At 33.5% G+C, this 13,783-nt stretch overlaps 1 protein-coding gene across 1 annotated transcript in view; it reads left to right on the forward strand.

Annotated features, from left to right (window-relative positions):
• LOC129223821 (eukaryotic translation initiation factor 2 subunit 2-like) overlaps window positions 1-13,783 on the forward strand; it is a 40,864-nt gene that overhangs the window by 12,845 nt on the left and 14,236 nt on the right. Inside the window, exons 5-6 of the mRNA XM_054858180.1 lie at window positions 1,748-1,830; window positions 11,147-11,295. Of these exons, the coding sequence (XP_054714155.1) occupies window positions 1,748-1,830; window positions 11,147-11,295 (232 nt within the window). The remainder of the gene's footprint in view (window positions 1-1,747; window positions 1,831-11,146; window positions 11,296-13,783) is intronic.

Raw genomic sequence — 13,783 nt, forward strand, 5'->3', positions numbered from 1 at the left:
AAATCGAGCTTATGCTATCTCCCCACCTCCGGGAACAAAAATTAGTTTACTCCAAATTGGTTTACTAGACCTGTTAAAAGTGCTATTCTAAACATATTTTGCATTGATTCATTTATTTGCCATTTTTAAACCTTTGATGCCTTCATTAAAAAAAAAAAAATCTCTGCATTTGCTATGGGAATCAGATTTTTCTCATTTTTACTTTCTTCTATATCTAATATGTAGAAGAAAGTATTGGATTCGTGCAAATTTTCGAATTTCGAATTTTCTCAGATTCGAACGTTTTGAGGTGTGTTGAGTCCATTTCGACCATTTTTGGAAAATGTCTGTGTGTGTGTGTCACGTATGTGTGTGACCAGTTTTTTGTGGCCGCTCTACAGCAAAAACTACCGCATGAAATCGAACGAAATTTGGTACACATATGTGCCCCTATGTGAATTTGTGCCCATTGGATTTTGGCACGAATTCGTCCATGGGGGGTTTTTTGAGTTATGCTTGCCTTCTATTCCCCAGGAAGTAACTGGCGGAATCAAACAAAATTTGGGTCCATATGTTGCCTCTAACAGGTACAAGTGCTGATTCAATTTTGTTGTCAATAGCTCAAACGGAGGTTGAGCTATAGAACGTTTTTTGTCGTCAATTGTGACTTCTGTATCTCAGAAAATAATGAACGGAATCAAACAAAAATTTATCGACAAGTAGCCCTTCGAGAATATAAGAGCTGATTCTATTTTGGCGTCAATAACTGAAAAAGGGGGGGGGGGCACAATCAAACGTTCTTTGTTTTCCATTGTGAGTGCCATATCTCAAGAAGTAATACTACATTCTGGATGAAACTTGGAATAAATGTCAATCCATATGTAAACAGGCATTGGTTCAATTTTGGCGCCAATTGCTCCATGGGGGCTGTTTTTTTTTTTGTGTGAATAAAAATAGCTTTATAATTGGAACAATAAGAACGATAACTCGCTATAAACTGTCGTCTGCATAATTCTCGTGATTTTAATTGTTGGAAAACTACAAGAAAATCATGGTGATTTAAACTTTTTAACTGTTGCCATCTTGTGTTTGTTAACATGAATTTTTGTAATTATTTTAAGCAAGGCTTTTTAAAATAATTATCAATTTTCATTCTTTGCTTTGCTTTTGAGATATATCGGGAATTTGGATGGTCATTAAGTTTTGGGGTGTGTAATTTGTTTTTACTGGGAATATTGCTACCTCGTAAAGGTTGGGGAGGGGTCATAATTATACAAAAGATATAAAAGAAAGTTTCGTCATGGCCACAACATGCTAGTTGATATTTATCACAATTTGTTAAAATAGAAATTGAAAAAAATAATCGTCAGATTAAGGTCATGAATCTGAGAAGTTTCACACAAAATACCCGGCTGTTTCAAAGTGTCAACTGTCCAAAAGAATGTTGAATTGTTGGCTTTTTTTTTTTTTCAATTAATTGAAATTTTGTAATACACCTATAACATTTCTAGTTAATGTTTCACACCTGTATTAATAAGTATCTAATGTTATATGGACTGAAAATCTGTTGTGAGCATTTTGTCTGTACCTTTATTAAATAATCATGTAATTGTTGTAAACCATGAATCGAGTATGAATCCTTTGTTCCTCAACCAGATTTTCTCTTGAAAATTTGCAAGCATTTGTTCATGAACTCACAATTACCTCTAAAAAATGATTTCATCATTCACTGAAATAACGAGAAATGAATTATTTCAATTTTTTGCAGAGGATGAGTTAGAACCTAAAATTTCTACTGCCATATCATCAAGTTCCTGGACTGGAACAGACAGAGACTACACATATGATGAGGTAATTATTTGACGTTCAGTTTTTCTTTGGGGTTCGGCATATCCAATACGCAAGAAATGAACTACACATAGCCAAACAAGAAGTTCTGCCTAGAACTATACGAGCCTACTTTCCCGTATACTCATACTACTTTCTAGTACCTGATCAATATTCTCAAAAATAGCTGAAGTTGCAAATTGTTTCAAACATATTTTTTCAATATTTTAAGCTAATTTCTAGGGATAAAATGTTCCTCACTCATCTAAAAAAATGCGTAAAAAATAAAATAAAAAATTAAATTAAATTTAAAAAAAAACGAACAAATAAAATAGCAGCACCTTTTAAACAAAGCAGCTAATACACTTTTTTCCATAAAAAAATCTTTAACAGCTTTCAAAACGAAAAAATAATAATTAAAATTAATAAGCTCATTAAAATAAATACATCATATCAAAAAAAAAATCGTTTCTTTTTCCCCTGTTGCCAAAAATAATTTTTTAAATGAATTAATGCACTTACCAAAATAAGTAAAAACAATTAAATGTCAACTTAAATACTTTTCATTGTCAAAAAAAAAAATAAATAAATAATAATAATAATAATCGTCTGCGCATATCTTTATGTAGAAACATAAATGACTTCGAGTTTATTCCCCGACTAGTGGTACCCGCACAGCTTTGCCCGTAATAGAAAAAGTAAAAGGTCTTTTGGTTCGCCTGTATATTTACAAATAATGTATGGTGAATTTTCTCGGCCAGTTGGCTTGTACCCATCTTACGGTTCCCCATTATGATAATTTTGTATTTCGCCAATTGGCTTGTGCCCATGTTACGGTTCCACGTTATGATAATTTCGTAATTTACTCGTCCATCTTATGATATGTTTGTTCTTAAAATTGGAATAGAAAAAGAACAAAATTGAATTTTCGAAAAATCGCTTCGAGGTGCACATTTCCATGCTACATACTAACTTTGTGCTAAATTTCCTGAAAATCGGCGCGAACGGTCTAGGTGCTATGCGCGTCACAGACATCCTACAGACATCCTCTGGACAGAGAGACTTTTCAGCTTTATTATTAGTAAAGAAGATAAAGATACTTTCCCATTCTATTAAATTTCTGTGAAAAATGGACTGAAAATTGGAATAGAAAAGAACAAAATCGAATTTTCGAAAAATCGCTTCGATGTGCACACCCCCATGCTACATACTAACTTTGTGCCAAATTTCATGAAAATCGGCCGAACGGTCTAGGCGCTATGTGCGTCACAAACATCCTACAGACATCCAGACATCCTCCGGACAGAGAGACTTTCAGCTTTATTATTAGTAAAGAAGATAAAGAAGAAAGATAAAGAAGGTAAAGAAAAGAAAGGTAATTTTCAGAACAAATTCTTTCCCATTTTATTAAATTTCTGTGAAAAATGGGCTTAAAATTAGAATAGAAAAAGAACAAAATCGAATTTTCGAAAAATCGATTCGAGGTGCACACCCCCATGCTACATACTAACTTTGTGCCAAATTTCATGAAAATCGGCCGAACAGTCTAGGCGCTATGCGCGTCACAGACATCCAGACATCCTCCGGACAGAGAGACTTTCAGCTTTATTATTACAGGCATCGCAGCGTTCCTATATTCCTATATTTTCCTATATTTCTGAAAAAGGTTCCTATTTTCCTATAATTCCTATATTTTCCTATATTTTCAGTTTCCGCTTCCTTTTTTTTTTTTTTTTTTTACTTTTCCCCCGACTTTTTGCTACTGCATTTCCGCGATCGACGCGCAGACGCCATTTTATCTAAGCAGGGCTCCCAAATGGTCCGCTTTTTCCCGCCAAAGTTCGTTTTTTATGGTAAAGTCCGCTTTAGACCGCTTTTTAACATTTCAGTCTGATTAGTCCGCTTTTACATAGTTTTTACTTAAATATCACATTTTAAAAGTTTTTTCATTTCGTCAAAAGTTACTGTACACCCAAACACGCCGCCGCAGCGCGTGTTAAACCAAGTTCGTAACGCCCATTAAAAAAACCTTGAAAGGTTATTGGAAAAAAAAGGTCTTTTTTTTTTCTAGTGCTTGAAAAAATTGAAAATGTATGAAAAGTTTCTTTATTGCTTGAATTCTTTCAAAAATCATTGGATTGTGTTTCAATAGTGCAATTTTCTGAACATATATATATTCGGTTTGATTTATCGCGAAAAATTGCTTTCGTGTTTAAGGTTTCAATCCCTTTGCATCTTGTTAATATTTTGATGTTTTTACAATCCAAAGTGATTTTGACATGACCTTAGCTTAGCTTATTTTTCGTTTAATTTCAATAATTAACGAAGGAATTATTTTGGAAACTATGGCAACATTGAACTTACTCGGATTTCGCGGAAAAATGCTTCTCGCGTTTGAAATTTCAATCCTTTTGCATCTTGTAAATATTTTGATGTGTTCCACAATTGGAAGTTATTTTAACATATGCTACCTTAGTTAAGTTTATTTTTCGTTTAATTTTGGTAATTAAAGAAGGGAAAAATTTGGAAACCATGACAACATTGAACTTATTTGTACTTCGCGGAAAATTGCATCTCGCGTTTGAAATTTCAATCCTTTTGCATCTTGTGAACATTTTGATGTTTTTGACAATTGGAAGTTATTTTGACATATGCTGATAAAGATTAGCTTATTTTTCATTTAATTTCAATAATTAACGGAGGAATTATTTTGGAAGTCATGGCAACATTGTACTTACTCGGATTTCGCGGAAAAATGCTTCTCGCGTTTGAAATTTCAATCCTTTTGCATCTTGTAAATATTTTGATGTGTTTCACAATTGGAAGTTATTTTGACATATGCTACGTTAGTTTAGCGAATTTTTCGTTTATTTTCAATAATTGACGAAGGAATTACTTCGGAAACCATGGTAACATTGAGCTTATTCGGACTTCGCAGAAAATTGCTTCTCGCGTTTGAAATTTCAATCCTTTTGCATCTTGTTAATATTTTGATGCTTTTTACAATCCAAAGTGATTTTGACATGACCTCAGCTTAGCTTATTTTTCCTTTAATTTCAATAATTAATGAAGGAATTATTTTTGAAACCATGGCAACATTGAACTTACTCGGATTTCGCGGAAAAATGCTTCTCGCGTTTGAAATTTCAATCCTTTTGCATCTTGTAAATATTTTGATGTGTTCCACAATTGGAAGTTATTTTAACATATGCTACCTTAGTTTAGTTTATTTTTCGTTTAATTTTGGTAATTAAAGAAGGAAAAAATTTGGAAACCATGACAACATTGAGCTTATTCGGACTTCACGGAAAATTGCATCTTGCGTTTGAAATTTCAATCCTTTTGCATCTTATAAATATTTTGATGTGTTCCACAATTGGAAGTTATTTTGACATATGCTACTTTAGATTAGCTTATTTTTCATTTAATTTCAATAATTAACGAAGGAATTATTGTGGAAACCACGGTAACATTGAACTTACTCTGACTTCGTGGAAAATTGCTTTTTGTGTTTTGAAATTTCAATCTTTTTGAATCATGTAAATGTTGAAATATTTTTCCCAATCGAATGTTATTTTCCCATATGCCACCTTTGATTAGCATGTTTTATGTTTAATTTAGTAGAAAATAAATGTTTTATGGGAAACATGCCAACATTGAACTTGGTTCGTGAAAATATGCTTCTGTGAGCTTTCAATAGTTTTGCATCTTATAAATATTTTTATATTTATGACAATTAGAAGTTATTTTGACATGATACGTTTTAATTTTTATTTAAATAACTAAAAAATTAATAATTTTTGTGTTTAATTCGAGTTTATTTAGTTTTTCAAACTTAATTTTGATTATTCTTTGCTTATTTTCGTTTATTACTGTTTTTTTGTGTGGGGGGGGGATATTAAATTTAAATAATTGAGTACATAGCATTTTAAAGTAGTATTTGTATATGAAACAAAGTTGAAGTATGTAATTTCATCAAGTTGAATTTGTGTACATCATTTCATTGTCATGATGCCTGCTGTTGTTCTCATGTGCCAGCTAGGCTGGCAATTTGGGGTGCGCTGCTTCATTTTTCCAACCGCACTGTCATTTGGTGTGAAGTCCGACTTCCACAGTACACACATGTCATAAGGACCAGTTTATAGGGTAGGCAATTATTCACAGCATAACATTAGATTCACACAAAGAAAGGACAAAAGAAAGTACGTCCATGCCCGAGCCGGGATTCGAACCCGGACCTTCCTGTCGCAGTCAGACTTCTCTGACCACTAGACAAGGCAGGCGGCATGATGCCTGCTAAGGGGGGATTTGTTCCCCCCATAAAAGTTCAAAGCACTCATGGCCCTGCAATCATGGAGTAATTTTTTAATGTAAGCTTTATGATTCTTGAAAATATACTTTGAATATGAAAATTGCAAAATTATGCCTCATGTGATCTGCTTCCCTTTGTGATTGAGCATTTCAGACATTTTTAGGAAAACTTTGAATACAGTAGATCTGTTTGGTGTGTGATAGATTCATATCGGTTGTGAAGGGTATAATGCTATTAAGAAGCATTACAAGACAGAAAAACACAAAAATAATTTTAAACTAAGGAAAGATGAAGCATAGCTTCATCTGTCCTTCTGTAGGACTACCAGCAACCCCCCCCCCCCCCCACCCATCCAAATGTTTGTGTAAATAATATTATTATTCAATGGATAAAAAGAACAGCTGTGCAGAAGATAAAGGAATTGTATCATTAAAAATCTCAGTATTATGGTTAATTAACAAATTATCTTCATGGATTTAGCAGCAGGCAGCTAATTTGCCTTTTGGTGCTTCCTTGAAATCAAATGAATGGTCCTCCCAAGGTCATCTTTTTAATCCTAACTGGTCCTCTTTAGTCCTCTTTTTAATTGAAAATGGTCTCCTTCCTTTTCTAAAGCTAAAATGTGTTGAGTGCCCTGTACCGTGTTTCTTCCTGAGTGGAGCAGCGTTTTGACTTTAGCTCGTCTCTGCAGCTCAATTCTGAGCCCATGAAGCTCCTGCGCAAGTCCTCAAAACTTCACTTTCGAACTCGGCGTCGATGAACTTGGGCGATCATGATGGGCGCATGGGCTGTGTAGGTTTTGATGATGTCATTCTAGGAAGGGCTCTCCGGCCACTTACCGTTTCAGGTCTCCACACGCACGATTTTTTTCTTTTTTCGGAACTTTGCGTTTGGCTACGGTTGCAATTATTGCTACTTGCAGGAATTCTCATCTCAACTTCGATTGTTTTGGTTTTAATTGTGTGGAATGTAGGTGCTGCAGTTTGCGTATCAACTAAACGTTCATTTTAATAATAATGCCTCCGAAGAGGCCGCACAGCCACAGTTTTCAAAAAAGAATACGCAAAGCTGTTCTCGATTTTAAAAGAATTGAGGAAGTCGGAAAGACATGCACACTTTGGGGTCGTTCCAGACACAAATTGGGTCCGCTTTGCGGCCCCTTCACAAATTTACGCATCGTAAAAGCGGCCCCCATTCACAAAATTCCACATTCAAAAGCAGCTCATTCACAAAATAAATATACAAACAACATAATAGGGTAAATCTGGAGCTATCGTTTTTTTTCCAACCGGAAAGCTATTGGACCAGCAGCTACGTGTGAAACATAGTCGCCATATTTGGTCATTCATGGGATGGAATCAGACTTAGATGCTTAAGTGCTTAAAATTCTAAGAACAAAGCAGAATTGTATTTTTAGACTTATTTATGCGTATGTATTGCACTTATGTCAGGTAGTGTTATTACATGTTTTTAATCAAATAGTAGTGCAGTCGAACCTGTTTATCTCGAACCTGCCTATCTCGAAAACCTCTCTGTGTCGAAGTTTTTCATTTTCCCTGCACATAAAGTATTAATTCAATGTTTTCCCCCATGTTTGTCTTGAATGAAATTTTCTGAAAACCTGCATAACTCGAATTTCAACTTAAGTGTCTTTCTTGAATTCCATCCACAACAATCTTTATTGACTGGAATTTGGAGACAGAAAGCACTTTTCTTAATATTAGCAGTTACATAATCCTCCAGAATTAAAACTTTATGTACAAAAAGCAAGTTTTCCAGCAATTAAATCCATTCTGAAACTGAGAGGAAGGGGACATTGTTGATTAGTAAAATTGCTCCCAAAGTTTTTACTTTCGAGTCATTGCTCCAATTACTTATTTTTAGAACTTTTTTCAAATTTTCTGTATCTCGAAGCCTCCATATCTTGAATTTTTCTTATGTGCCGTAAAATTCGAGATAGACAGGTTCGACTGTATTGCATTTAAAAAAAAAAATGTCCTACTGGCCTGCCTTGTTATAAAAATTCCTGTATGTCCTCTTTTTTTTATTTTCAAAATGTTCCTATATTATTTCGAAAAATTCCTATATTGTTTGCAAAAAATTCCTATATTTTCCATCGAATTCCTCTATTTTTTTCAGAAAATTCCTATATTTTCTATCCAATTCCTATATTTTTTTCAGAAAATTCCTATATTTTCCTATATTTTTGTTGGCAAATGTCACTTCTATCCCTGTTATTAGTAAAGAAAACTAAATACCTAAATTAAAACTTTAGCGTGAAAATAAAAAAAAGTCATATCAACAATAATTATTTCGCAGATTAAAACCATAGCTGCGGAGTCGTGAGTCAATCTCATTTTGAGATAAAGGAGTCGGAGTCGAGTATCCGAGAATCGAACTCGGTCATTTGTCCTCCGTGTATAAATTTTTGCCAAAGCTACGAAGTCAAGGTCGAAGTCGGGGAGTCGGAGTCCGATTAATTGTCGGGCACAGGAGTAGGAGTCGGAGTCAGGTGCCCCTAAATTGTCGGAGTCTGGAGTTTGGCGTCAAGAGCTATTTCCAACAAAATTTGTTTGAAGTAAATCCGCCTTCAAGTACGGAATCTACATTGACTTTCAGTTTCCCCGTAGGCACTAATGTTGAGGGATTTGAACTGTTCAAAATTGAACGGAAAATTGTTCAAATCAAAAATATATTTTATATACAAGTTTTTTATCAAAAGCTTTTTCCTACAAAGTTTGTTTGAAGCATATTCGCCTCATAGTTCAGAATTGCCTTCAATTTCCCCGTAGGCGCTAATGTTAAGTTTTTTTGAACTGTTCAAAATTGAACAAAAAATAGTTTAAATCAAAAAGTGAAATATGGGAATGAGGTGTCCTCGTTGAGATCTTTCGAACAAAAAAAAGTTTGTTCGAATCGGACTATTCATTCAAAAGTTATTAGGGGAGGACAGACCGACAGACATTTTCCCCCATCTCAATACCCTACTTTCCAATTTTTAATTTTTCGATACTTATTTAATTATTTTATTTATTTTTGACTTTTTTTTGTTTTTCGCAATATTTTTAAGATGCATTAATCCTTCTTTCATGCTTTTTTCTTCTTTTTCTGACTTTTACTGGGAAAGTAGGCTAAAAGCAGCCAAAGTGGGTTAGAATGAAAATGAGTGTATAGTACAGTTACATGAAGGAATAAGTGTTACCAGGCCACAAGTACCATTTGTTAGCTTGGTCACTTGTAGAAGCCTGGTCACTGTTCTTTACCTGATGGAAGGATGTCTCAATTCAGAACATTAAAACAATTTTTATTTGCAATTAATGACCAAGAAACAAATTTGGTAATACACGTTTCGGGCACTAGTTCATTGGTTAACTGCAAATTTATAAACAATATGCTTAGATTTTCACCTCCACTCCAAGTTTTATGTTTTCCTGCTCAGTGAGTTTTACATCACTAGTCCGGCAGAATACGTCAAGCCGAGGGTCCACTGTACTCAATTGGATGAGATCGGCTGGAACATGAACTCTTAAATTGTCTGAATCCTTTTATGTTTTTTTTTTCGAACTAGCAAATTATTATTATTATTTATTTTTCTGACAGAAATATTTCAATCACATTTATTTTGAACAACCTATTGATGAATTGAGAAATTAAAATTTGTTTTTAAAACAGTTGTATTATATAATTAGGGTCAAAATAATTTTTTTCTTTTTTTTTTTAACAAAATGAAAAGATTAAATTTTGTGAGGAATAATTTTTATTTGTTTACTCTTTGTATGGTATGTGTTTTAAATACTTTTGAAAAATAAAAATTAATTTCCTAGCCAGTATTAACTTTTCTCTAGAGCCCAGAATATAAGCATTTGGAAATCATTAAAATATGCATTAAAACTTAAAATATGCACTAATTATTTTACCACAGAGAAAAGTTTCCACAATGTCAAGTAACAATTATCACACTTTCTATTTTTGAATTTTATTAATAACGTGATAAATATACAGAATTTATACAGAAAATGGTATGATTTTCCTGCATTGAATCACAATCTTGGGCTTCAAATCACTTGGCTACCAGGAAGGACATTATTTATTTCCACAAAATGTTTTTCTATTCGTCATCTGTTTTTCGTTCTTTGGTAAAATGCTTATTAATAATTTTCTAAAAGTTAAAAATAATCTAAAATCAAATTAGAGACTCATCAATACGCATTTATTTTTAAAATTTGTCATTTATATGCAATAATGTCGAAAATAGCAAAAAATATGGCATTTAGTACTGCAACAGTAAATATTTGATGGAGGAACTTTTGAAATTGATTTTTGTAATATAGTGCAGGGCCCAATACAGGCTGATTTTGCTACCGTTTTTCGGTACCTTCACGAAAATCTTGTTTTGAAATCGGTACTTTCACAAAAATCAAGTAATAAAATCAGTAGCTTCACAAAAACATCAAAATTTCACAAAAATTAGCATTTTAAAACATAAAGTTTGTTTCTCTGTTTAAAACAAAATTTACTCATAAAATAAAATTCTGAGCAGGTTTATATGAACAATCGCTTAAATAGAAACCTTTTTGTAGTATTTTAACTAATTTTTAGCTGTTTCTTGCCTAAGTGTATTTATGCAATATTATCGCAATCTTTCAACATCTGTTTTGGGAAACCGTTTTTCTCATAATTTCCTATATTGTACACAGTACATAGCCTATAAAGCTGAAATTACGATGGTATTTTTCATACTTCTTAGGTTTTTAGCTCCCCCCCCCCCCCTCCCCAAAAACGAAATCTGTTAAAAATAATACTAGATGACATTTACACTTTTCGAACTAAAATTTCTCTTGTTCTACTTCTCTTTTACAAAAATTAGGATGCCTCTAAAATTTCACAAAAACAATGCTGATAAAAAAAAAACTTTCTCAAAAATAGAATGATGCAATACTTTCACAAAAATAGGTAGCGAGATAAAAATCCTGGATTGGCCCTTGTAGTGTTAATAGTATTTGGAATGAAATATTAAATTATCTGCAGCTTCTGGTTCGGGTGTTCAACATCATGAGGGAGAAGAATCCGGACATGGTGGCCGGGGAGAAGAGGCGATTCATCATGAGACCGCCCCAAGTACTACGTGTAGGCACCAAAAAGACCTCCTTTGCGAATTTCCTGGAGATTTGCAAGATGTAAGTAGCTATTTTTATTCTCAAGCCTATGACAGGGGCACACTTGCCAACTCTTATGGATTAGGCATAAAATTCATGGATTTAAAATCGAATTGCATCCTACTCCCCAGTTCTTATTTATAGTGAATAACAATTCTAATTATGTGATTTTTATTCTTGGACATCAATAATTTTGTATTCATCATTATTTTTAACCTTTCATACAACTTATATTTCATAAAAGGGACTTCAGGGTTGCCAGGCCACAGGGAAACCTGAAAAGACAGGAAATTCATAATTCTAGTTTTCATCCAAAAATTTCCAATCTCTATGATTGTCTTAAAGATAGAAAAATAAAGCAAGCCCATTTGTGGCTACTAAACTGAGAAAGCATGTCTCTTCCACGCTTCACACAGGGCTTTGGAGAAACTTTAATTTAGAGAGCATGCGATTACTCACATCAATATTTTATCATTTCTTATCGTATGAAGTCTGACTAATGAATGAAAATGGAAATCTTTTTTTTACTTTTAAGTACAGATATTCAGCAGAGGTATTTGTTATCCAAAATTCCAAAAATTTGGGGTTGCTGTGTCCAAAAATTTTGGGCTTACAACACATGCTAAAACTGAAAAAATATTTAAAAAAAAATTAACTTGAATTTTGAAATTTTGAATTCAAATTATGTTTTTCACAATCTCGAGTTGCAACAGGACCCTGCTCATTAGGGGCTATTGTTTCTAGAAACGGCTTCTGTTCCCCCAAGCCTGCCCCTCCTCCTGGGCGGTTACGTGTGTATGAGTGTGTGTGTGTGTATGAGCGTGCGTGTGTGTAGGACATGGATGCCACCGACCAGGAGAAACGGATTCCAGGAGGCAGTGCTTAGAGCCGCGCCTGCAGTGGGCGATGGTGCTGCAGAGACCCCTGGTCCAAGCTGAAAAAGACACGGACATCAAAAGCGGTCAAATGAGAACAATAAACAATTGTGACTGCTCAAAGAAACTTTTAAAATGATTTTTGTTTGCATATTTGAGGGGGGGGGGAGGCACAAGCTTCTTCATAGTTTCAGAAAATTTTACACTGTCTTCAGAAAATTCTTCTTGGGTCCACTTGCGCTCCTGAATCCTGATTCAGCCACCATACTAATCTTTATAGTGAATACATGTTTACTTCTCCTTATTTTATTTGTTTATTACTTTTTTCTGTGATGAAACCTATTAGGATATTAATGTTGGAATAGAACTGGCAGTGTTTGCTTGTTGCTTGTAAAAAACATTGCATATTCATAGACAGGGAATTTTTTCTCCAGATTTGAGTGGCAACCCTGTAAAATTTGCTATCGTTATCTTTATATATTAATAGGCAAGCCGATTTTTTTTGGTACCGATTTCCTTCATTCTTTTTTTGTTCAGTAGTTATTGCCGAGTTTTATTGTCATCAATAAAAAATTTTGAAATTGAACGCTGATTAACCGAGATATTAATTGAAAACGCGTTTTCGTCCTAAATGGCCCTTTCTACGCGAACGGATGGTCCAATTTTTTCGAATTTGATATAGTTGGAAAGGTCTTTAACAAATACTCCTGACGAAGAACTTGTCAGGGCGCCAGAGGTCCAATAAACCTAACTCCACTAGAAAAAAAGTTATAAGCGTTTTTTAGTTAGCAAACTCAAAAATTTAAATTTTATCTCTTTTCCATTGTTGAAATTCATTCTTGGAAGCGTGAAAGATTAAGTTTTAATTCCTTTTTTAAACCGCTTTTTCTACACTAAAAATGCATTTTAGAGCTTTTGAGTTTGGTATGGTTGGAAAGCTTGTGAAAAATACTTCAAAAAAGTCCCTCCTACCCCCTGTTTTACGGCTCAAAAACACAAAGCCCTTAAGATGACTAGAATAGGAGCTAGAAGCAAATGTAAGTCAGTGAAAATTTATTTTTATTTGCTTTTTCACACAACATAGTTAGCGTGAAGTAATTTCTGGATAATATTATGTGTTGCCATTTCTCGCTTGAGAGTAAAGAAATAAAAATCTTGCATTTGTTTTTATTATAGAGGCTTTTTGGGTAACTTTGAGCATTCAAAATATTTTTATTTTGATTATATTATTGCGATTTTAATATTTTTCTAAATCATTTTATGGAGTGCGGGAGGACTTTCAATTTCGATAAAATCACCTTCTGAAAAAAAAAACTCCTAATAATACCTGCATTTGCTATCATCACAAACAGATCTCAAGGTGAAACTTTTGATAAAATTGTCCTATTATTACGACCTCCATTGCTTTTGCATGGATAATTAATTATATATTACCGCAAGTAGAATTCCTTCATTTGACTGTTGAAAATTTTATATTTCAAACGGCAAAGTCATGCCTACTTTTACAAAGAATATTGTTTGAACAGAAAATTTTCACATTAAAGAAGTTTTGTCGTGTCATTTCATTCAGGAAGACTTCTATAATTGTGAAATTGGCGAACTTTATTCATTGGTGTCCAAGTTTTAGCATCAAT

The sequence above is a fragment of the Uloborus diversus genome, chromosome 6, assembly GCF_026930045.1.
Source record: "Uloborus diversus isolate 005 chromosome 6, Udiv.v.3.1, whole genome shotgun sequence".
NCBI classification, from domain to species: Eukaryota; Metazoa; Arthropoda; class Arachnida; order Araneae; family Uloboridae; genus Uloborus; species Uloborus diversus.